The sequence below is a fragment of the Leptosomus discolor genome, chromosome 6 (genome assembly GCF_034619465.1).
Source record: "Leptosomus discolor isolate bLepDis1 chromosome 6, bLepDis1.hap2, whole genome shotgun sequence".
Lineage (NCBI taxonomy): Eukaryota > Metazoa > Chordata > Aves > Leptosomiformes > Leptosomidae > Leptosomus > Leptosomus discolor.
In genome coordinates this window covers 34,312,069-34,336,600 of record NC_141396.1, presented here as the reverse complement: position 1 = coordinate 34,336,600, position 24,532 = coordinate 34,312,069, and the positions used below count along the sequence as shown (strand labels likewise).

Here is a 24,532-nt window from a genome sequence, read left to right as displayed (position 1 = left end):
AAAAACAACATACAGTGCAGAAGGGCAGAGAGGGGAAAATGGGATAATCGGACACTTACAGGAGCTTTATCAAGATCAAAACGGCATTCAGCTAGGGCAATGGGGACAGTAAGGCACAAGGAGGAGGCAGAGTGCAGACAAACAGGGAAGGAAGGGAGGAGAAGGGAGTCAGAAGCATGACTTAGGCACAAAGTATTTGAAGTAGCTGTACTCTGAATAGCTAACAATTAGTTGGTCAGAAAATTATTGCATCAAGTCAAGCCAGACGAGCCTGAACTCAGCAGCACATGACAAACAATGAAAAAGGAGAGTCAGCATCAGTTCGGGAGTCACCATAAATATCTGAGCACACTACAGCTGCAGATTATCAGTTTCGATAATATTGTAGTTTAACTACATTATGACTTGATAATCTTCATCTGGAGAAGTCATGCCTGTTGCAAGGCCACTGATAAGTGAAATCAGAAGGGCTGTGCCACAGCCCAGTGCCTACTGAGGCTGGGAACCATGGCTGCCTGGGCATGGAAGGGTCAGCACCTTCCTGCAAGACAGCTCATCCCCGCTCTGCTTTTCCTTCCAAACTCACTGCTATCTGCCATGTATCAGCCAAGTTATATGGCAACACAAGATCCAATGAGGAGCTGCGATCTCCTGGGTGAAGCTATGCAAATTACAAGACTGGTAAAGAACAGAAGGAAATGAGAGGGTGAGCCAGTTCTGCAGCATCTAGCTCCTGCCTAGCAAGCTCTCTTGGAGGGTTCAAAAGAGCAAAGTAGGCAACAACTGCTGTAAAACCACCTATGGACTAGAAAAGGGTGACTGCTAAAATACAACCCTCAGCTAGAAATAGTACTTGATTTTCCTGGATTTCATGGAGAACAAAGATCCAGATTCTACACCCCCAAATGTGTGCCTGTGGGGAAAGAAACACAGGACAAGACTGACTGCTATATTTTTTTTGGGTTCCCCCTCACTGCACCCAAACAAACAAGCAATAACTGCAGCAAAAACCCCTTCAGTAAGCACCAGAACTTGCTCATCCCCGTTATTAATGCTGCCAGTGCAGGAACGGGAGAACCCACGACGCGGCAACCTCAACCATCCATTTTGACATGATAAAGACTCATACAGGACAGATAAAAAGAGTGGCAGTGACAGTTTGGGGACCAAACCCAAACCTCTGTCATGACAGACTCAGGAGCCAGAGGGATGCAGATTGCCCAGCTGGGGCAGCAGTGGCTCCCATCTCCCTGGCCCAGCACTGGCACAGGGGCCATTTGTTCCTCAGCTAAACCCAGGCAGTACTGCAGCCCAACCCAACCCAAACCAACAGAGCCGGTGAGCACTAAATTCAGGCATTTTCCCCTCAGTCTCTTCTCTCAGTTTCAGCTCTGACTCCTCTATCTTTTATTTCTTTTTCTAAAGATACATTTAGAGACGAAACCATTCATAACTGCCTATCCACAGACAGTTTGTGGCAGCGTAATTGACAATGAGTCTGCTGCAAAAATGAAAATGCTGTTTTAATAACCTTGGCCTAAAATACATTCTGTTGTATGCCTCAAAGGGTTTCAATAAAAAGTCAACCTGTAGAGACATATTTTCTTGGCTTAAACAACAATCCAAAGCATATAAATGTAGTCCAACAATAATGACATATTTATAGGCCAATAAAGCTTACACTGCAGCTTTCATACTTCACTTAAAGGAAGTCTGTAAGAAGCAGTGTTATATAAAATAATTTGAATTTTTTTCAAACTATAGCCCAAGGAATACAAATATGCAACTTTGCCATATTTAACCAATACTGTTTACATTGCTTAGTTGATAAAAATTTTGTAAAATGAAGTAATTTGTCATTTGGTGAGTTCCCACTGCTTTACCAAATATGGGTATACAGGTCCATTTATTACAAAGAAAAATCCCCTAAATAATTCTAAAGGCAAAAATAAATAACTAGCGGCCTTAGCAGTGAATGATTTAATCAGACCAATTCTTCTGGAAAAACAGGTTCTCATGTTCATTATGAATAATACATTCCTGAGCAACTCTATTTTTATATGCTGCATTGTTGTTATTCTTTATTTTTCTCAACGTTTGAAAGAAATATTCAGAAAGCTATAAATAGTCTTACGACATAAACTGCTAGCATTCACTATTGACATATTTGTAGAAAGGGACAGAACGTATAACATAAATATCTCAACAGGCAGAAACAAATAATTCTTAAAAATAATTTTTCAGGCTGAAATCTTGAAGCTCACATAAAAAAATGCCATTGCTAGATCTTTTATTTAGTACAATCCTAAGGAAAAGTTCTGCATAATTCACGAGTGATAAAAACAATGCCACTTTATAGAAAAAAAAAAAACAACAAAGCCAAAAACCAGTTTCTACGGAAAAGAAAGGCAAAGAGAAAAGAAAAAGTGAAATGAAGAAAGAAGAAAAAAACAGACAAGAGGAAAAAAAAAATATTATAAGAAACGATTAAAAAAAAAAAAAAAGAGAACAAAAAGGAGACAGAACTACCAAATTTGAATTAGGGTCAACTTTCAGTTATAGGTGCATGGTTTCTCCAGGTTGTGGACTAACCAGGTGTCGCCTTAGTTTTGGCTAAGCTAAGCACCACAGAGTCTGGCACACGGTATACGCTGCTCACAAAAGGCCCCACTTTGCCTGGTTATTGTTTAAAGCTGCCCTGCTCCCAGCAGCAACGTGTTCAATTAAATATGTTTGCGCAGTGCCACTTCCGTGCTTCTGTATCAGTCATGTTTTCATTTCATCTGGGTTATTTCATCCTTCATCACTCCCGGATAGTGTGTGAAAACTGATTTGGTTTCTTCTGTAATGTTTTTTGAGCTTTTTGGTAGGGATATAATTTCCTACTACCTTCTACAGCTTGGTTCGAAAACATCTAGTAGGAAAAATTTCAGAATCTACTGACTTTCATGGGATTTTTCTGTAATGGAAACACTCTGTTTCATAAGAAAAAAGGGGTCTAGGAGGTCACCTTGTTTATCTAGGCCTTTTCAACACCTAGTTCAGCAACTTCCTCATCTACACGCAGGGCATCAACTACAGATGCATGCATGGCCCGCCAAGACTAGCAGAAGAAGAGATCCAAGTTCTGTACCAAGCGGTCTGCCCCGTCACAGCTGTCCCACTCTGCCCAATGGGGAAGTCCTCCATCAAACATCCCCACAGGTGCAGCACTGATTAGGAGGGGAACCGTGCTGCAGTGGTGGAAAGTGGTGGATGTGCAGGAGATCACCTCTCCATTTGGGCTGATCAGCCTTGCTAATATAGCTGTGCTGATGCTCTCATCAGAGAGACCTTTGCATGACAGAGCACTGCACTCCCTCACAGTTTACAGCCCTATTTTAAGAGAAAAACTACCCCATCCCATTGTGCTGCAGAAGTTATTGCTAATAAATCTCTGATCACTGCGGCGGAGCATTGCTCTGTTGGCAAGATGCTGAGTATTGGAAAAGGTCTGTGGGCACACATTGTAACAGGCAGTAAACCTGCCATTTGGACAGCAGAGAAGATACAACACCTGCAGCTCAAATCTCTATGCCTTGAACACTGCATGTTATGCTACTGCCTTTGCCTACAGCTAAGGAGATGACAATTCCCAGAGCGCAATGTCAACCTTGACCAACCACTCAGAATGAGAGTTCTTCATCTGGCGGGTGTTAAACCTCCATCCCACAGTTAAGCCAAACCCCAGAGCACAGGGGTTGCCTACAGGACACAACCAAATAGGGCTGCTTCACAGCAACGAAGATCACCATTCTTCTAAGTTTTTCCCAGATCCAGGAAGCAAAATATGCTTACATTCTTGGGTCTTTCAAATAGTTAAAAAGTCACCTTAGTACTAGATTTAAGACATTTCTTTGATTGCCTTTCATAGGCTAGATCAGTTGTCTGTATCAACATGCCTAATCAGCTACAGGTCATCTTGAACCTTTGGTTTCACTCCCACCAACCAGTCACGATGAAGAAAAAGACAATCATAATCAAACATTAGTCAAAATACCCTTTTCTACTGAAAAAAAAAAAAAACAACAACAAAGCCAGAGCCACCAACTGAAAATGAGCAACATTAGAATGTGGGTTATCAAAATTATATCATATAGTTTGCATTCCATAAGCATTTCCAGTATAACCCCTACTTTCAAAGGCTTATAACCCCTACTTTCAAAGGCTTAACATGCAACTATAAGCTTTCGGCTTAAAGATAATTTTCTTTGGCTCCTAGGGTAGATAATAGCAATTTCATAACTTACCATGAGGGTTTTTTTGTTTGTTGAAAACAAAACCAAGAAAAGATTAACATGCAAAAGTTCTGTCTGAAAAACATTAAGAGTCTTCTGACACAACAAACAAATGCAAATCAATGTAGTACGTAAAGATGATGCCAGGGCAAAAGCAGAGAAAATTACTGCATGTAATTATGAACCAGAAGAAACCACACAGAAAAGCAAAGGAAAAGAGAAAGAATTGCATGGGTTATTTTTGTTTTCCTGGAGATGTAATCAAAAATAAGATCAACTTCCAATTGTTCTTTAATCCTCCAACCTACATATCTAACAGTGAAATGCAAGATTGACAAAATCACTTCACTATTTGATAAGATCAGAAAAACAAGATGCAAAAGATAAATCCTCCAAGACAGATCTTCAGCTTAGTGTAACTTGGCTTTGATGCCAACACAATCGTGCCATTATAAAACTGAACTTGGCCCTTCATCTCCTGTTCACATAGGTACAAAACCATTTCCTCAAATGCATCAGCCTTAGCTTTTAATTTCCTACCTTTCCACCCATTGTGGCCTGAACTTGATGCTCTTCAAACATGGAACATTTGTTAAAAGCTTGGTACAACAGAAAAACGTCCCTGGGATGCCCTTCAAAGCACCGTCTCTGACAGCTATTATGCATCCAAGGTCCTAATACCACAAATGGGCATTTTTACCAACCGGAGACCCATCTCCCTCAGACCCTGGGCCCTCACCACGTGTTTTAGAAGTGTAACTGTCTGTGCACCAAAGCAACCCCAGAGCTGCAAGCCTGTCTGCAACCATCCAAAGTAGCAGAGCTACTGTTTCCCTCCCTAAAAACAGACAGGGAAAGAAAGCACAGGTCTATCTGGAGAGAACAGCGGGGCACTTGCAGAGGCCTATGCTGTACAGTAACATAAAGCTCACAAGGAAGTGTTATAGAAGGCTATGGAAGGGACATCTGCCTACTGAATGAGACACAGAGTGTCACCGAGTTACCTCATGCTAATCTTGAAGGAGCCTGTGATGAGCTCACTACCACCACCACCATCCCCCATCCCGCTCAGGTACCTCACCACCACACCTCCACCTGAAGCACTGACATACCTTGGGAACTGGCGATGGCTTGGCAGTATCACGCTCATCCACCTTTGAAAGACACTCACCCATGGGCCCCTCCCCACAGAGGAAAGTAAGGGATACTCACCAAGGTCAGCCTTTTCCTTCAAGATGTCTTTGAAGTTCAAGCCGCTGTTGAGCGTGGATTGTCTGTATCTCGTCAAGGCCTCCTTCTGCCCATTCTTCCCCACATCCATCAGCTTGACCGGCTCAGCCCGGAAACCACACTTCCACTTGGAGAAATCGGACTGTGCCCATTTTGCCAAGTCCTCAAGCTTCACAGTAACTTTCTCTGAAACAGCAATAACTTCATCCTGCAAGAAGTGGTCACATGAGAATACGACATGTCACGTGGGGCTCCACAATGACTGATAAAACCCGTAACGCCACCCCGCTCCGCCCTCCCCAGGCTATTGGAAAAGCCTGCCTTGCTGTTAGCAGATTAATTTTTCTGTAATACAGAATAGCTAGTACTTAATTTATTCCTCCTGCCACCTAAGTGGAAATATTAGTTGTTTACTCAAAGCAAACACACATGATCTAAAGACAATTTCTAGGACCGGGGCAATGATTCTAAAAGGCATTTGAAATGCAGCATGCCAAATCACATTCTGTATAACCGAAAGCCTTGAGGGAAAGTTTGGTTTTTAGGTGCAATTAGCTGCAAATGTAAAAATTCATGGCTGGATGACTAATGGTTATAGCTAGTCCTGAAATAAATGGACTAAGTAAATCTCAGATTCTTGGAACTCTGACTCACCAGAAAATTCCCATGTTTATGGTACATTTTCCCTTGGCTTATACACAAATATTGAATTTAACTTTTGTCTTAAAAATTAAGTAAAACTGTGATGTAATCCCCAAAGAAATACTACATAAATGTTATGTCCTTCCCACCAAAAGAAACTTGCACATTCTCATGTTTCTTAAAACCTTTTTCAAGATCCGAACTGCAATTTTTTTTCCCTTCTTAAACATACATTCTAAGAAAAGCACTTAAACTTAGTTTAGCCTCCAGAACATATACTCGAATTAAACAGCTCTAATTGCTGAATTTTATCCTTCCAGGAAACAATCAACTCCTCTAGGTCATGATGAATAAGCAGAATGTTTTACAGCTGACTCCAGTGAGTAAGGGCTCCAAAAAGCCTCAAAAAATCCAACCAAACAAACATGCACACATATCCAGCAAGATACACTCTAGATTTTTTAGTTAAAACAGCAGAAATAATTTATGTTGTAACGAGAGCTGGCTGCACACCACGCCTTGCACACCACACATTTCTAGCACTAAATAAGGTTACAGGTTCTTGAAATAAATAAACCAGAATCAAATTTTTCTCTCAAATAAACTCAAGTATTTGCAAAGGGGAGAGAAATTCTTTGCGTTATTAAACAAAGAGAAAAGCACGATTGAGTCTTTTTTTTTTTTCCACTGAACACATTCCTCAGGAAATAAAATACTGCTCAATAGGAAAAAAAATAAAGCTTTATTGTGATAAGTTACACACAATACAAAACCTGAAGTATCTCTAGTAAAAAAGCAGATCTGATATTCCACTCTCCCTTATATAATACAAAGTCATTTTATAAACAGGCACCTTCATTCCATTTAGTGAAATAACAAATATTTGGTCAGAAACGAACGGCATGCTTATATGCTAAGCAAGCATAAAATCTTTTCCTTTATCATTGCACAGCATAAGAGCTTCCACCGAAGAACAAACAATAACAGTGATGTTTTAAATCTCTGTTTATGACAAACGCCAATACTGTGTAAACAAGCATTGGGTACTACAAAGTACAATTTCAATGGATGGTTTCACCCAATTTCATTACACCATCCACTTGAAATAAAAAAGCTGTAGTTGCTATGCATTTTATAGCTATTACATGGTGATTATTAAATGTCAGGATAGAAAAAAAATAGTACATGTATATAAATATCAGCCTGCCTGCAGACAGTCTCAGCAATTTCTGGATGAAGTCCTCTTTTAGGATGTGGAATACCATCATCAGCTACTACACAATTTCTAATATTCAACACTAGAGAAATCTATTTAGCAGCAGTTTAAAAAAAAAAAACACCCAACAAAAAAACAACGCTGACTTGGAGATCAGACATGTTTTTGGTTAAAATATTATTTTCCAAATAGCTCTCATGATCAAATGATTATGATTTCAATTACTAGTTTCTTCATATCCTTTCCAAGAACTGGTATGACTAATTTTGGCTGGCATACAAAGTAAGCTGAGCAGACAATTTATTAACCAGAAAAAAAGTACAATCACTATTACATCATCAATGAATAAACTTGTTTTCGAGAATACAACCTTCGCACACACACACATGATGTGTACACAGGGAAAAAAAAAAAAGGGGAAGGGAAAAAAAATAAAAAAAGAAACCCTACTGTAACAAGGGTGAAGTGACACTGGAACACTCACCAGCTCTGCCCAGGCTGCTGCAGAGGGGGAACCGGAGAGGCAAGGGCAATAGGAAAGGTGGCTTTTGGGGGGCAGGGGAGAGCACAAGCACATCCCAGCCATATGTTTTCTGTGGCAGCAGCACAGCTGCGGCCATGAAAACGCATGGTGTTTAGCATCCCCACATTGATGTGAGGGGCCAGGAAAAGACCCTGCGAAAAGAGTGCCGTGCACTTGCCTCAGCCCTTCACAAAATGCCACTGGGACTCTTAAATAACAACTGCCATGGTGCAAAGGGGCACCCAGAATGGCACCACGTGGTGGCTGAGCACACAAGTGGAGTGCATGAATATAAAATACAAAAGAAATTCAGGCTGTCACTGTGCTGTGACAGAGGCTGTGGGCCAAACCCCCCCAAGCAGGTGGTTCTAGGTAATGGCCCCTTGTCAGAGCCGCCCTGTCACCCCTGCAGCAGCTGTGTCCCCAAGGGCACCCAGTCCCCATCACCCCTGCAGCAGACGTGTCTCTAAGGGCACCAGGCTGGCCCCCAAATCAGGTGGGACCGCCTGAGGAGGGCAGCTGACCACAGGCCTCACACTCATGGCTGCTAGGCAATGGCAGGAGACACCTCGTGGCTGTCAGGCCAAGAGGGCCTGTCTCGCACCTGCTGTAAGTGCAGCTCCACTGCCGTCAATGCCTCCAAAACCCAGAGCTGTTCCTAACATTAAAGACACTGCTGTAGGGTTTTGGGGTCGCCCTGAAGGAAGCGGGGCCGAGGCTGGGCCTGGCCTGCAGAGGTGACTGCTGCAGAATGAGCACCTTGTGAAGGAGGACGGGTGGCGCTGCCACTCCAGCGCCTGGGAGTGCCCGGCCATCCTCCACACCAGCACTGGCCTTGTGTTCTCCCCTTGCACTGCCAGCGGTCACCATGGCTGCACCAGGGAAACACAGCCAAGTTCACTTTACCCAGAAAACAGAAAAATTACCCTACAGATTTCAGGGCCTGCCTTGGGTTGCCCTGACCTACACACAGCAGAACTGGGTAGACCTGCTCTCTCTCACCACTCTTTTTTTGAGCTCTTGCTCATTTTTGGCCCAATTCAGAGACAACCGGCCATATCCTCCCCAACTCCCCACACACCACAACAGTCACAGGTTGGGCCGTGGTACTCTCTGAGTGCCACTGCCAATGCTGATCTTGCCAGTGAGTGACCACATCTCCAGAGACATTTTCACCCCAGTGCCTCATCATACAAACACTGTCGCCCAGCAAAACATGGCGAGTAGCTTCAGCCGCTTCTTTCTGAGAAGCCTGAGCCACAGACAGCTTCCAGAGAGGCTGTCTTCCCCACGTCTTGAGCTCTTGTGTTAGCAAACTGTCATCTGCCCCAATGCCACCAAAACATAGGTCACTCAACTGTTTCACCAGCTCTGGGATTTTGATGCACCTTGCCAAGCTTTCATACATCCCTGCCAAGTGCCCAGACCCAAACTATGAGTTGTGGGGGTTTTTACTATTTTTTTGGAGCACCAGGTGACAAAAGGGTCCCTCTCCTTTTTTGTTAAGCAAAAATGTCTCGCAGCCCTGTGTCACAACAAAAGTTGCTTTGGGGCCTGCAGAGCTCTGCCAGCCAGAAGAGCTTCCATTGCAATTCGGTATCAACCGCTGTGCACCTACTGCCACAGCCCTTCTAGAGAAACCCTTTCAACAAGATGACAAAGGAATACAGATGTTGAATAAATAAAAACCAGGTACACAGTGACACATGACTAACAAACCTTTAGAAGATTAAAGAAATCTGCTGTATAACCTTCATGTCATTCATAATTATATCTCTGTGTAAACATGAAAAACCACCCACGTCGCATACAGTGCATACATATATCTATACAAAAAACACCTCATCGTGTATTAGCTATGTTCTGAAGTGATATGTTTATGAGGTCTCCATTGCGTGGTTAAGTCTTTAATTGCAGTTTTTTCCTGCTACAGCAAGATGAGGTTTGCAGGAGGAAACAGCCACCATTGATTTCAGCCCTGGTCAGGAATGACATTTATCTTGGACGGGCCTTTTCGGATGCTGACCGACCAATGGCAATGCTTTTCCCAGCCAAAAAGTTGTCTACATCTCAAAATAAGCACGTACTACAAAAAGAGGCACTTTTTCTTCTGTTTCTATAAAAGCGGGTATCTAGTCAGCCTATAATTTTAGCACATCTTACAAGGCTCCTGAGCAAGTACAATACTTTCGCCTATCAAGTGGGAAATGGGGAGATGGTTAAGAAAGATGGTGATACAAACCCTTCTCATTCTTCTCTTGTGTTTTTAAGAGTGTGTGGGATTTGCATTTTCAGAGGAGTCATCCAGGGAGATGGGGACAGTGCCTTCTCAAGAGCCATTATGCTTAAATATTATGTCACTGTTGTCTCAGCAACCATCACAGCCTCTTGAAAGCACAGAATGCTATACTGCCTGACTCAGCAGATGGCTGAAATACTTACATTCAGGGAAAGAGGTCAGGTAGCTATAATAGTTTAAAGAAGATAATTATTTTTTAGAAGAAATATTAACTCTTACAAGGCAGGGAGTCACAGGGCAGGGAGTCACAGGCAAGGAGGTCGTACATCTTGATCGCATGCCCGCAAACGGTGTGTCACTACTCCTCGCTCATTGCCAATAACTAGGAAAAATTTATATTTTAGAGACACCGAGGCAGCATTAAAAGAGTTACAGCCAGTGAGATATCTCAAAATTTTGACGTGCTGAGACTGTTTTCACTTCGGTGCTTCCAGAGGTCATTTAAGGAATTCTGGAGGGCACAAGCAAGTTGAACACCTGCTTGGCTGTCTCCTAACATCAAATACGTGGTCTAGAGAGAAACAGGAGCTGTACTGTAAAAACTCTTGCTGATAGTTACAGGAGACACTGTGTGTCATTTATCTGATCAGTATGATTTGCATTAGAAAACATCTTCAAGCCTTTTTACCGAAACCTTTAGTATAGTAGATAGCTGGGGATACTGATGAAAACACATTCATCTACGGGAGCAAAAAATACAGTGTGACTCTTACGGACTGCATTCACCAAGGATAATAGAACTGCATATTTCATTCGGGCATAAAGGCCTCTATTATTCTGGGCTTTTTTTACATTCCATGTATTTTTTAGGTTTTTGTGATTTACGCGAAAAGGACCTTCCTGTACCTTGCCCAACAACACAGTTCTTGCCCCAGGAATCCAGTTCCCTGCTCTAGATCCCTTTAAGGAGTGGAAGGTCATGTTGTGAAGGTAAAGAAAGGAAGGAAGGGTCTTATTTCCATAAAGCACCTCTCCTGTAGCAATGCATTTACCTGGGTGTTTGAGGAAAGTACCATCACCCTTACTTGACAGAACAGTCAAACCAAAAGGCCCTGTTAGCAGCGTCTATAGTCCAGAGCTCTTTGCCATACAGATGCTACCAGGGCTTTGGGACAGCGGTAGAAACCAGGTCATCTTAATTCAGCCCGAACCCACTTGCCAGAAGTCACTCAGGAACCTGAACCCAGGTCTCCAGCCATGTCCTACAAGCAGCACTTCACCCAAGCTTTCCTTCAGGGACCACACTCAGCCCTAAAGAGGTAGAGAACATTTGTACGGGACTGCTTTGCTCTCAGAGACTTTCTGCAGAGTAAGCAGGTCCCGTCTTCCTGCTGCCTGCTGTGGACTGGGAGTATACATGGGGGTTTTTAAGGATCACAGACTACTAAAAAACAGTTGTTGTGTCATAGAAAAGGTCTGGCTCCAGGAAGCGCCCTGTTCAGCCTCCCTACAAGGCACATGAAGGACTCTCCTGCCATCCACTCCCTTGTTACATGTTGCTCTTCCAGTACAACCTTTCTAAGCACACTGCAGACCTGGGGATCCGAGGCACAGCTCTGCCAGGTGGGAACAGCCGCTCCCATTCTGCAAGCGGGATCACCGAGTGATGAGGAAGCCTCACAAGAGGCTCTACCACTTGACATGGGCAGGGGCAGCTTTCTTTTCCTCTTTCCCTGCCCTGAGTGTCTCATTTGGTGCTGTCTCCTTGCACATCCCCTCGCCCAGGGCGGACAGAGATGCCCCAAAGGATGCATGGAGTGGAACTGACCACTGGGGGCTGGGCCTGCAATGCTCCCTGGACATGCCAGCATGCAGGGACCTTCAGAGACCACTGCTCTCCACCCATGAACCTACGGGGAGAACTTTGAGAATGGAAACATGCACAGCCCAGGAATTTACCTGGCACATGGGAGAATTTTAAAGAGGCCCAGGCAGAACCTTTCATCTGTTAATCCTTCGCTAATTACTCTAAAGGACTATAATGATCTCATTAAATTCAGGTGACAAGTATTTCCCCAGCCTAAGCACTGCTGCACACAGCTGTCTGAAACTCACACCAACAGAGAACGCTACATCCCAATGTGTTCATCCCGTCTGCTGGGGTCCAACAGCCAAAAGATGAGATCAAGATAAAGGACAGAGGTGAAGCACATGAAGTCCTACAGTATTCGCTTTCCCTTGTACTAGCAAGCTGCTTTTTCCATTTGACTCAGTATTTCCAAAGCAAGACACGCAAAATGTCCTGGAGTAGGGCAGCACCGCATTTTTGTAGGATGCTTTGTGGGATACCGGTACAGCTGGGCCAGAAGTGGGGTGGAGATGGAGTGCACAGAGGGATGGTTGTGAGCAGCTAGACTTGACATTTCTACTGCAAGCCTCCTCCTTCATTTCTGGGGTGTTTTTTTCTCCTTCCTCCCAATCCCAAGCAGAGGTTCAAATTGAATTTATATCTGTCATGGCAGATAGAAGTTCTGACCAAAGAGAAAATAAGCTTCAGTCAAAATGTTTTCCCGTCAGACAGCTCACAGATCTCGAAGAGCTATTTTAGTTTAGGCAAGTTGACAAGCAATTCATTCCTAATTTTGCCTACTACAGTTACAGTACGAAAAGCTTTCCTCATAGATTACATAATTATATTTTTCTTAACAAGGAGTACATTGCATTAGCAGGTTTAAATTATGCAAGCTTATTCTTTTGTCTTTTGTTATATTGTGTTCTATTGTGCTGGTAAAACAATATGTGCTTTAATTAGCAAATATCTGTAAATAATTTACTTGCTTTTCATACAGCAGAACAATGGAGCCAATTTTCACATACATCCACTGAGCATGTCTAGGGGGTTTCTTGCCAGAACCTTCCATTGTTCAGTATCTGTATCAATCTGCCCATCATTAGCAGCTAACGTTCAACAATCCAGAAAGATATTAAAGTTCTGGCCCCTGAGAGCAGCCCCAAGCCCCCCAAACCTGAGGCTATGCTTTGCAAAGAAAGATTAAAATATCCAGAAAATGAAAACAAACTCTTTTATTATCTATAACCCTGGCACCTTCACATAGAAACATGGATGCCTGCCAAGCATTAAAGTCATTGGATTAATGCCACAAAATACCGATGTTCATCTGACCTTCTGACTGCATCTTACTACAAAATAAAAAGCTCAACTTGATACGACACTATGAATCACGCAGGCATCTAGGCTCTGCAGGGTTAATGCTGGGTGTGAACCCACACCGCACATGCACAAACACACACACACACAAAGAAAAAAGCTCTTAAATCAAGAGTGGATGACTGTTCGGAGACTTAAAGCATTGTTATTTTGAATGTGAATGAAAGGGCCAGAGCAAGCATTGCAAGAATATTTCAATTATGTATTTCCCAGAACTACATCTCTGAGCAACTAATGCAAATATTGCTCCCATAGCAATAGAACTTCTTCCCGAATAAAAGCATATGAGAGCTTGAATCAGAACATACTTTCTATATCATTCACATATTGTTTGAATATTATTAAAAATGCAAAATCTATGTATGTGTTACTCTCCTGAGCAATACAGTAATTATGATTAAGGGACAAGCAGCACAAAAAGAGCCAATTTATCTCACTTGTGCTTAGGAATACTATTGTGTAACTAAGCAACTAAAGACAAAATATAGTCTAATTAATTCACTCCTATGCTTATTTAAAAGACACAATTAGAACATTTTTATTTTCCAGCCTGCACAGTATCTCAACATGCTTGAGGGTGTACCATGTGAGGCCTATTATTCTCCAAAGACAAGAGTTTAATGTTTAGTGCCACTGATCAGACTGGGAACAGCAACTCTGGAGAGCAGTGGGTGTATTTTACTATGTGAATGCACTGGGAAGCACAGGGAAAGGGAAAAAAAATTGAAAAAAATAATAATAAAAAAATGGAATCTGCCTTCAGTGACTAGATATGTCAGATTGCTGGCTAATGGCTAGCAACATGTGGCTTCTCTGAGTAATATCATTGCCCTCTCCTTCCTCTGCCAGCATATGCTACTGGTGGCAAGAGATAAAAATATACAGAGTGGATATGCAATTACCAAAACCATGATATTTTATGACAAATGCCATTTCTCTAACACTGCTATTACAGTGCGCCTGATTTCCAAAGCTGAATTAATGTGAGCAAGTGTACATTGGAGATTGATGCTATTAGCGTGATTTTTAAAGCACCCTTTAATAATCATAATCTGCATGTTTGAAACGTGTTGTCATTACCAGTGTTGACAGATATGAGCATAAGGCACACACCGTGGAGACTAAAACGGGGCCGTTCTCATTTCAAATAAGAGCATACAGATTGCTGTGTCTCTCAAAAAAAATCTATTACTGTGCAAAGGGATTCTCACATTTTTCAAGGGGGGGTGGCAGTAAAGCACTAGCAGCGTAAGACACCACCCTTGGGCCAGCCTGCGCTACCTTCACGCACTGTGGTAGGACCCCCGCGCACAGAGAGCCCCTCAGAAATGAACCAGGCTTTCATGGGATGCTGCAAGCACCTGTCCCAAAATGGAGAGAGAACAGACCTGCTGCATCCCTTAACTTTCTAGAAGAATCCCTTTTGCAAGTGTAAATGGCAAACACTGACAGAGTGACTTCTCTTTTTTTCCTTTCCCCCAATTAGTCTGAAAATGCAAAATACTGCTAGGGAAATAATTACAGGAAACTAGCTCTCTCCTCTCTTCTGTATGAGCAACGCTTACTCATGTAAATTACTTGCATGAGTAAGGATTATTTGCAAGGCGAAAAGCATTGCATCAGATCCCCAGTTTTGGAGAACAGATGAAACCAACATGAGTTCATAGTAAACTTAGCTGCTGATGAATGAACCAAAAGCAGATTCCCACTGACAGTCCAGCCTCAGCGGAAGCAGCATTCACCACGATGCAGGGCAATGCACGGAATGCCATGCCATGCAAAATGAATTAGTTGCTTGTTTGGGGTTTTTTAGGAATTGTACACATCACAGCAAATACCATCCCTGGATTTAATGAGCATCAGCTTTGATATGTATTTTTAAGCCTAGTCTAATTAATGCCAACACCTTTAAAAACATGAAAACTAACAAGCACTCTGCTCTAGAACTGCTTCTGCAAAGGTCAGTTGTTCCATAGCCCCATGCTACCCCTTGGAGCAGAGAGGAGCAGATGAGCCAGAGGAGGGTTTGGCCAGGACCCCATGGGCTGCAGGGCTCAGCGGCTGAGCCCATCTCGCACCCCCTGAGCGTCACAGGTCCAGGGTGCCCAAGGGGACTGGGCAGGGGCTTTCTGCTGGCAGATAGACAGCATCTACTTCTCCCAGTCGGGCGCTGGAAAAGCTGGGGAGCTGCTTTCCACACGTGCCCCATGAAACTTTTAAGTGCAACAGTGTGCTCTTACAGCCGCTCCCTCCAGACTTTCGCAGCCCCCCGAGCACCCTCCTCAGAGCCTTGTGCAAGGCACCTGCCATCACAGAGGTCTTCCCATCCCGTGCAGGACGTGACAGGAGGGACTGCACTGGCCCAGCAGCGGCCAAGAAAATCCGGGCAAGGTGGTGCTGTCCTCAGGCAAAACAGACGCTTTCTCCGTTTCGGTGATGGCCCTCCCAGGAACAGAGGATAGCCACTTCTTCCCTGCTGGGAGGAAGGGGGAGAAGGCTGCTCCCACTCTCCGACCAGCACTGCACTTGCTGCAGTCTTTGCTCTCAATGGCGAAGTCAGAGGCAGCACACCTGGACCTCTGCATTTTAAAAGCAGCAACAAAGTTTCCAGTGAAGTAGAGCAAAACTCTTCTCGCTCATCTAACAGTGTCCCCAAAGGCTTTCACAAAAACATCTCCACTGGTCCTGTGCAGCAAGACACTGGGCCCAAGCACAATGCTGGAGCTGGTCCCAGCCTCTCTATGCCGTGTTGCTCCAGAATGTGATGAGCACCAGGGCCAGGAGTGCTCATACCTGCAGCCTGTGACCAGCTCCATGCCATGTTTGCCATCCACTGAGACTCCCTGGGAAGCAATCTCCGGCTGGCTCCTGGGGCAAAAGGAGAGTTCCTCTGCCATGCTTAACTGGAATGCTGAGCCTTAGGTGGAGGGAGGGATACTTTGGCGGAAGCACACCTGGGCTTGAACCATTTGCTGGGTCTGGGCCCCAGCGTATGGAAACATCCGGTTTTAGCAGCAGTCAGGGTTATATTTAAATCTGGATGATGAATTCAGCTAGCTATAAAAAGACTTATATTTACACTTACCACTGATTAGCTCAAACATTTGGCAATCAGATAAAATAAACCATCAGAAATTTCTGAGTAACAGAAGCGTTACATACTTCCTCGCTTCTCCTCCCTCCTCACAGCCACTAGCTGAATATTGTCATAGTGTCAATGCTGCTATTACGGAAAACAGGCAGCGAGCTGCTTCTATTAATCACGTCGCTAGTGCAGTGGCTGCTAGCAACTATGCCTAAATCTTTGGCGGGCTCGATGGCAAACCTGTGATTCGACCACTCACTTCCCTCACCAGCAGTTTTATTGACTGCAAGTGCCCCTGTCGCCCTTTGCCTCGGACATCGCAGATTTGCAACACACGTTTAAGCACTGGCTCACTTCACCGCTGCTCCCTGAATGCAAGGCAGGGTGTTTTACACTGCTGGCAGTCCCACGCCACGAGTAAGGTCTACCCTGACGACTATAAGCTGCCTCTGACTCAGAGCTGCATCTCCCTCCACAGAAGGAGCCCAGCCCGGAGTTAGGAAGCATTGCGACCCCAGAGGCGGCGCTGCTGCCGCTTTGGGGACAGAGAGGGACGTCATTTATGTAAGGAGCCACGACCACAAGGTGGTTAGATGAAACAGCCACCCTGCGTGCCCACGGAGCCGGCTATCCCCAGCCAGCCAGCACTCTGCACAGCGCCAGCCAGCACCCAGCCTTTTGTCTCTCCGCTGCCTGCGCGGAGATCGTTCCTAACTATTAAAAATCGATAACAAAAAATCATTCCGATGTCTATAAACAAGTTAATGGAGTAAGTGAAAACAAAGTACATTTCTTAATGGGAGTGTTATGTTGCCCTCTCTAGGCCCTGGCTCTCAGTGCTGGTTTCTGTAGGCTCCCTGCCAGAGAAGTATCACTCAGAGCTGTTGCTGTTGCTGCTGCTGCTACTCTGCTAATGAATGACTAACTTAGGCCAGAGGGGAAATGACATCACCGGGGTGTAAAACACAACTGCATTAGGAAACTTTTTACCTGCTTTACATTTGTCATAATTATTCTACACAATACGACTTGTATTTGCATAATTTCAAGGCGTGCCATTATCTTAATGGAAAATTGTTTTCATATGGTTGAATAACGCAGAATAACATCAGTTAAAGCCCCAACGAAATGCATGAGTATAATCACACGGCTAATTACTAGTGGTGTTTGCACGTAAAAATAAATAAAATTGTTCATATTATTAGGAAGGCACATGCAGCTGAGAACTCTTGTACCGGAACAGCGTTTTACCCGTAATGGTAGGATTAATTTTCTCTGATGTTCCTACCACAGTAACATGAGCTGATCATTAAGGCGTATTAAAATGATTTGTGTCCCTTTCCCCACCTCCCTCCCTTCCAAATATCTTTCATTTTACACACACACGAGACACACTGAGGCACAGTTTTAAATAGTCACCACGGGCAATTTCAGAGCATCCATTGCTCACTGTCATCTCCCTGATTCTTAGGAAAAGGCTCCCTTATCTCAGTGGCGCGCACAGAAAATTAAAGTGAAGGGGTGGCAGCGACCGAACGTGGCTTTGAAATGCTTTTCGACTGCGTACGCGTGTGTACGGGTACACGGCTACGTCGGCACCTACAGCCATGCGTGCCTCCGAAAACAGCCCCCGCGGTACAACCTCGTTGTACCTACGCCCCCACCCTGACATCTCCGACAGAAGTTGCCCCGAAACACCTCGTGTCCCGTCCCGTCCCGTCCCGTCCCCCGCCCGCTTTCCAGCCCCTCTCGGGGACCCTCTCCACCCCCGCAGCCCTTTCTCGGTACCTCATCCTTCCCCCTCCCCAGACCACGGACCGTGCCGAAGCGATAAATTCGAAAAGCAAATAACGGGAGGGAGCGGGGATGGGGCGGGGGGGGAGCGGCCCGCGGCGGGGCGCAACCTGCGCGGCCCCATCCCGGGCGGTGCGGGGCGGGCGCGGAGCCGCGGCGGGGCTGCGCGGGCGCCGGGTGGGTGCCGGCGGTGGGTGCCGACGCGCAGCGTGTTTGCGCCGTCCGCCCGCCGGCTCCGAAATACGCCCAGGCATATCTGCAAGTTATTTGAATGTATTATTCCCGTACCTGTCATTTATCACTTTATTCAACACGTCCCTGCCAGCTCAATAGCTTTTGATCTCCCTCAGCCTCCATTTCGTAATTTCCGCCCTCTTAAACATATCGAACACTAAAAAAAAGCCCCGAACAATATCGAAATCCCCCCTCAACGTTTTTTTTTCGCTCTTTTCTGTGTGTTTGTTTTTTGGTTTTTTTTTTGTTAACGAAGCCGGAGAAGGGCAGGGCGAGCCCCGCACGCACTCCGCTGCCCGCCGGGCCGCGGGCGCCCCGCACCCCGACAACCTCTCCCCACGACAACACCCTCGCCCCCCCGCCCGCACAAGTTCCCGGACAGCGCGCACCGGAGCGCCCCGACGGCGCGGCCCCTCCGCGCTGCCCCGCTGCGCACAGCGGGGGGGGAGGGGGGGGGCGGGAGCGGCGGGAAGGGGGGGACACGGACCCGAGTCCGGTCATGCAGGTGGGGACAGGCGCGGGGGGGTGGGGTGCCGGCGCTGCGTTTACCACCTCGCCATGGTCACTGGTCCTGCCCTGGGGGGTGTCCTCGGGGAGAAAATAAAGTTTGGCGCTGGAGAGAAGTTGCCGGCTGGTGCGCTCCTCCCAGAGCAGCTGCAGCTCCGCGATGCAGGCGGGCTCCTCCGCGCGGCACCGCACGAAGAAGAAGTCGCCGAGGGAGATGACCCGTGCCCGGCCGCCGCCGCGGCGCTGGAAGCGGAACGCCCTGTAGAAGACGTAGGGGCCGTGCGAGCCGCACGGGGCGCCGACCCACTGCGGGGAACAACAACACGGCAGCGGCATCAGCGCCGGCTCCGCGCCGCGCCGCGCAGCGCCGCGCAGGAGGAGGGAGGGCGGGCGGAGAGAGGGAGGGAGAGAGGGAGGGAGGGAGGGAGGGAAGGAGGGCGGGAGAGCGGTGGGGAGGGGAGGGGGCGAGCAGCGGCGCGGAGGCTCCGCGGCGGCGGGCGCGGGGCGGGGCGCGCGGGGCGGCGCGGGGCGGCGCGGTACCTGCAGTGCGCTGCGCTCCATCGCGGCTCCGGCGTGATTGAACTCAACATTCTCCCAAACTTGTTGGCGTGAATGGAGCCCGGCAGGTCCTGGCAGGGCAAAGCCGGCCCCGCCGCCCGCCGGCCCCCGCCGCCGCCGCCCCCGCGCCGCCCCGCCGCCGCCGCCGCCCCCCGCCCCGCTGCGCGCGGCGACGCCCCCCCCCCCGCCCGCCCACCGCCCCACCGCCCCGCTGACGCCCCGCCGCGCCCCGTCGACGCCGATGCCCGGCGCCGGCCGGCCCCCCGACGCCCTCCTCGGCCCGGCAAAAATCCCGCGGGGCGACGGCGGGCCCCGGGGGGAAGGCGCGGGGGCGAAGGGACGGCGACAGGCCCCCACGCGGCGCCTGGCGATTTTTGGAGGGCCGAAAGGGCGGGCGGGCGCGCTGCGGATCTGACAGGACCTGCCTGTATATGTCTAATATAAAGACCATTTCCTGCGGCGCGAGGGGCGCTGCTCGTCCCCGCGCGCGGCCGGCGGGGCCGCTGCGCTCCCACCGCCGGGCCCTGCGGAGCGGGGTGGAGAGCGAGGGCTGTCCGGCGGGCCCGGCCGGCCGCCCCGGCGGCCCTGTGAGGGCGGGCGGCTCGTCCTTAATTTATTTATCTGCCGTTTTTCCCCGGGAAGGGAGGAAAGTGGGTTATCGATTATATAAACACATCAATATTCATGCGCCGCCGCGCTGCGCGGAGAGACGCGGCTCGGCCAGAAAAAAACGACGAAACCGGGGGAGGGGGCGCGGGGAGGCGCGCTGCCTCCGCGGAGCGTGCAGCGGGACGTGCCGGCGCTGCTGATTCGCCGGGCGCTGCTCGAGCCGCTGCCGCGGCCGCGGGATGGCGGACAGGGCGGCTATGCGTCCCGCCCGCTCCCCCGCGGGCTCTGCGCATCCCACGACGCCGCGCTAATGCGGGCAGCTTGGTGCGCCGCCGCGGAGCCGCAGCCGCGGACGGCCCCGCCGGCGTGTGTGTGGAGGGTGCACCGCCGGCTCCGCGGAGGAAAGTGGCCGCGCCGGGGGCACCGCTCCCGGCACCGCACCCGCGGAAGGGCCGCCCGCAGGGGCGGGCACGGAAAGTTTCCATTGGGGTCCCAGGAGCTGCAGCCCCGCGGGTAGATCCGCGCCAGCGCAGCGGCTCCGCGGGGAGCGGGGGGGGGCGGTTCAAAGTGGTTCCGCGGGGACCTGCCCCTTCCCCGTTCCCCGATACTGGCACTTTCTACCCCTTTTTTGGGCTTATTCCCCACAAGCCCGCTCCGCGGACCCTGCTCACGGCGGCATGGGAGGGGGGGGGACGGAACACGACACACGCCGGGAGCAGGTCCGGCCCTGCCGGACGGAAATAAATATATAAATAAACAGGCCAATAAATAAAATTCCTTAATAATGACGACAGCGGTGACGTCAACACTGCGTGCATCACGACACAGCGCGGCGCGGGGGGCAGCAACAAGTGCGGGCGGCGGCGCCGCTGCCGGGACGACCCCTGGCGCCCGCCCGCCGTACTGCGGGGCCGCCCCACCCCGGCTATAGCGCGGGCACCCCGGGCCTACTGAGCCTCGGTACGCCGTGCTCTTCATTGCGTGGCATATAGAAACGTGCTTTCCACGTCACGAAACCAGGTTCGCGTGTTGTGCATGTGGCCAAAATGGCTTTGACACAGCGGAACACAAAGTGCCAACAGCCGGGGCTGCTGCGGTGGGTGCAAGGGGCCACCCTGCTGTGAGCCATGGGGGATGGTTTTTGGTGAGTGGGAATAAGGAGCAACCCCTGTGCCAGGCGCGGGCGAAGGCTCGCTTGGCCCGGGGCGGAAGGCAGGGGGATTTGGGCAGTGCTCAAAATGGTGCCATGCGGGTGAGGGACATCACCCCGACATCTCCAGCACTACTCCAGGGGGAGGCTGCTTTTCTTCTGGTTCCTGTGGAGGAAATAACAAATTCCTCCTTCCAGTTTGTAAAAGGCTTCATCTTCCCTGCCCTGCATCCTTCTAAGGTGCCTTGAGCATCTGTCCAGTCTGTGGCCCCACAACCTCTCAGCTCATACTGTGGCAAGGTTGAAGAAAGGCATCTTCGGCACTGGGGAAGGGGAATTTTCTTCCAGTGTTTGGCGTGCCAGAGATGATACTGGAGCTTGGGCTATGGGAAGGCTGATGTGCTCTCCTAGGGCTTCAGAAAGCGAGAGCAGGCAGGGCAAGCAGCGCAGGTTCTGGAGCAGCTGGGCTGTGAGCACTGGGGGTAGGCTGGGACGCTGGGTGGGGCAGCTGGGAAGCCAGCAGGTACCAGTGCTTGGGCTTTCACCTGGCGCTATTGGCTCGTGTGCATCTTGGATGGGCAAAATCAGCAGAACAGCTCAGGAGAGTTGCGGATAGCAGCTCTTGTGGCCACTAAAGCCTGACACATTGTGCTCAAGAGCTCAGTCCCCTGGGGGTAGGATATTTTGCAGGGGCTGGGTAGGTATGGGGGGTGATGCAAGTGAGACCCACAGCTTGACATGTCCCCGCAGAACGGGGAGTGCTGCTCCATTTCACCCCCAGTGAACTCCCGTCCAGAATAACTCGCATTTCTTCAGCAATTCACCTTTGTTTTCACTAACCTTGGCATGTTTAATCAGGGTTATATTCTCACACAGATAAAAACCATCCTCAAATGATTGTTACAATATATTGGGCACAAACAGGTTTTTATATGTTTATTCATTTTCTTTGTCTCAGGTAGGTAGGTCTGACCTTTTCCCACAATATATAATCAAGTAGCAAAGAGAACTCCCCATCTCCATTTGTGCCTGAATCCCTCTGCTTCTGCCCCAGCAGCCGAGGCCCGGGCACCACTGGCAACCTCAGTGCTGGCCCTGAGCTCTTACCCGCTGCACAGAGCATCACTTGTGGCTCTTATAGTTGCAAAGCCCCATCCTTCCCACCAGCCACAACCTTGCTCCTCGGGAAGCGATTATCCCTCCAAGCCATGGCCTTATAACAGCTATCACGAAGGTAGTGAGGCTGGATAACCACACAAGGGCCCGTTTTGGTCCTGTCAGCAGGGATTGCTTATCTGTGCAGCACACTGGGAGGCAGGGGTTATGCACAGTGACCCAAGCCATCACTCCATGCACTGAGCTCCTGCAGGGCCCCATCTCACCTCCAGATTCTGGGGGAGCTCAACTCCAAAGTCCATAGTTGAGCTTATGTCCGTAAGGGTTACATCTAAAGCCACAATTCAGATGGTGGGATGATCTGATGTTCATGTCAAGATCCAGATCTCTAACGTCTAGAAGATCCCCTGAGTAGATAGGTTTCTTCTCGCTGAAATTTGTTTATCTGAAGGTTTGATGTCCAGTGCGAGCTGGTGGCCCAGCTTCACGCCTTAGTCACCAGGAAAAGGCAATTGCCAAGGGCCAGTCGCCTCTTGCAGGGGACACCTAGTCTCCCACAGGTATGGATTTGCTTTGCTCAGAGCCATGAGAAGAGGACAAGGTGCGCGTGGCCTGGCCATCTGCCCCTCGCCCTGCAGGTCCCTTCCCTGCCAACCCCCAGTGTTCGTGGGGCAGGCACAGGCAAAAGGAGGGGTTCACGCCCCATCCCCACGGCTTTGTCCATCCCCCAGCCCATGATGTCTCTTCAGCCAGGGCTTCTGGCTGGTAGGACCATCAGCACCCTGCTTAAGTTTCTAATGTTGGTAGTATTTTGAATGGGAGAGCAACAGAGGCTGTGGCAGTGCAGAAAAGCCCATATTCCCAGCAGCAAAGGTACATGTATTCATCACTGCTCCGACATCAATTGTATAGGAGCCTTCTCCCCCCTAAAAAACTCTTTATACTTCAAAATAATAGTAATAAAAAAATGCACAGCCTGTTTATAGCAGAAATTGAAATTCCACATATAATCAAAAGTTGGATTTTGTCCTGCAGGCACTGGGTAAGTTTCTTCGTATGAGTATTTTGTAACTGTCTCTGGCCAAAAGAAATGTGCAAAATGTTGTAATGTTTCTATGCTTTCCTTTGGACATTCCAGGCTTTTGCTTAAGCTTCTCATAAAAGGCTATTTTCTGTGGAGGGAGAGGAAAAAAAAAAAAGCAGCCTACAGTATACCGAGTCAACAAAGTAGTGCAAAACCATAAAACACAGCAACGATAACGGCAGAAGATCAGTAGATTACAGAGGAAATAAGATGGGGATCAGACAGCCTGGTAGCTGGAAATGAATGTGTAGAAGCCAAAATAAGGCTGGTCCTAATGAACAAAGTTGAACCAAAAAGCATTCAACGTGTTAATTTATTAAACAGCTTTATTTTCATGCCTTACAATTAAAAATAGTTGTGATTAGGCATGTTGGGAGACAGGAAGAATTGGAGTCTTCAAGCCTGGTTTTATGCTTGGAAGTAAACCCAGCCTGACCCACTCTGCGAGCTGGGCTCTGCCTGCACAGGGGCTGGCGAGCCCATGTTGCTTTGGGGTGCTTTAGTTCACTTACTGAGTTTCTGTGCGGAGCTGTTCTCTCCCAGGCTTTTTAAGGCCACAGCGGACCTGTGAGGGCAATGCCAGCCCCTGCTCCAGCTCGGAGGTAAGGTGGGATGCAAAGCCCTTTGAAGTTGCTGGGAGGCCTCATGTTTACTTCAGCAGGTTTTGGGATTGGTCTCTCACTTCAGGAGCCCTTTAGATCAAATGTTCGAATCACCAGCTCGAAGCATTAAAAATACCAGGAGTCAGAGCATTTATCTTCCCTCCAAACAATCCACCAGCCCCAACCAGCGATCTAACCGAGCGTAAGACCCCATGTGAGGTCAGCTTTCAAATCCCAGCCTTTAATTCATACACGCATTTAGAGTTATTTTTATTTACCTTGCATTTCTTTTTGTCATGTTTTTAAGCTCCCCTGTAGGACTGCTAGCAGTTCGCCTGCAACAGGCACCCCACTGCCCCAGGTTAAGAAAAATAATCATCACTGAATATTGAGAGATTTAATGATAAAGTGACTGTGGTGAGATGTATCACCTGCAA

At 48.1% G+C, this 24,532-nt stretch overlaps 1 protein-coding gene across 2 annotated transcripts in view; it reads right to left on the bottom strand.

Moving 5' to 3' along the window:
- The window catches only part of ARID5B (AT-rich interaction domain 5B), a 117,983-nt gene extending 98,446 nt beyond the window's left edge, over positions 1 to 19,537 (bottom strand). Inside the window, exons 1-3 of one of the 2 annotated variants that reach the window (XM_086467110.1) lie at positions 19,517 to 19,537; positions 19,022 to 19,282; positions 5,490 to 5,715 (exon numbers count right to left, since the gene is read on the bottom strand). In XM_086467110.1, the coding sequence (XP_086323236.1) occupies positions 5,490 to 5,715; positions 19,022 to 19,282; positions 19,517 to 19,537 (508 nt within the window). Of the gene's footprint in view, positions 1 to 5,489; positions 5,716 to 19,021; positions 19,313 to 19,516 lie in introns of those variants that run through there. The other variant, XM_086467109.1, reaches the window with a different exon arrangement.
- Positions 19,538 to 24,532: the final 4,995 nt, after the last annotated feature.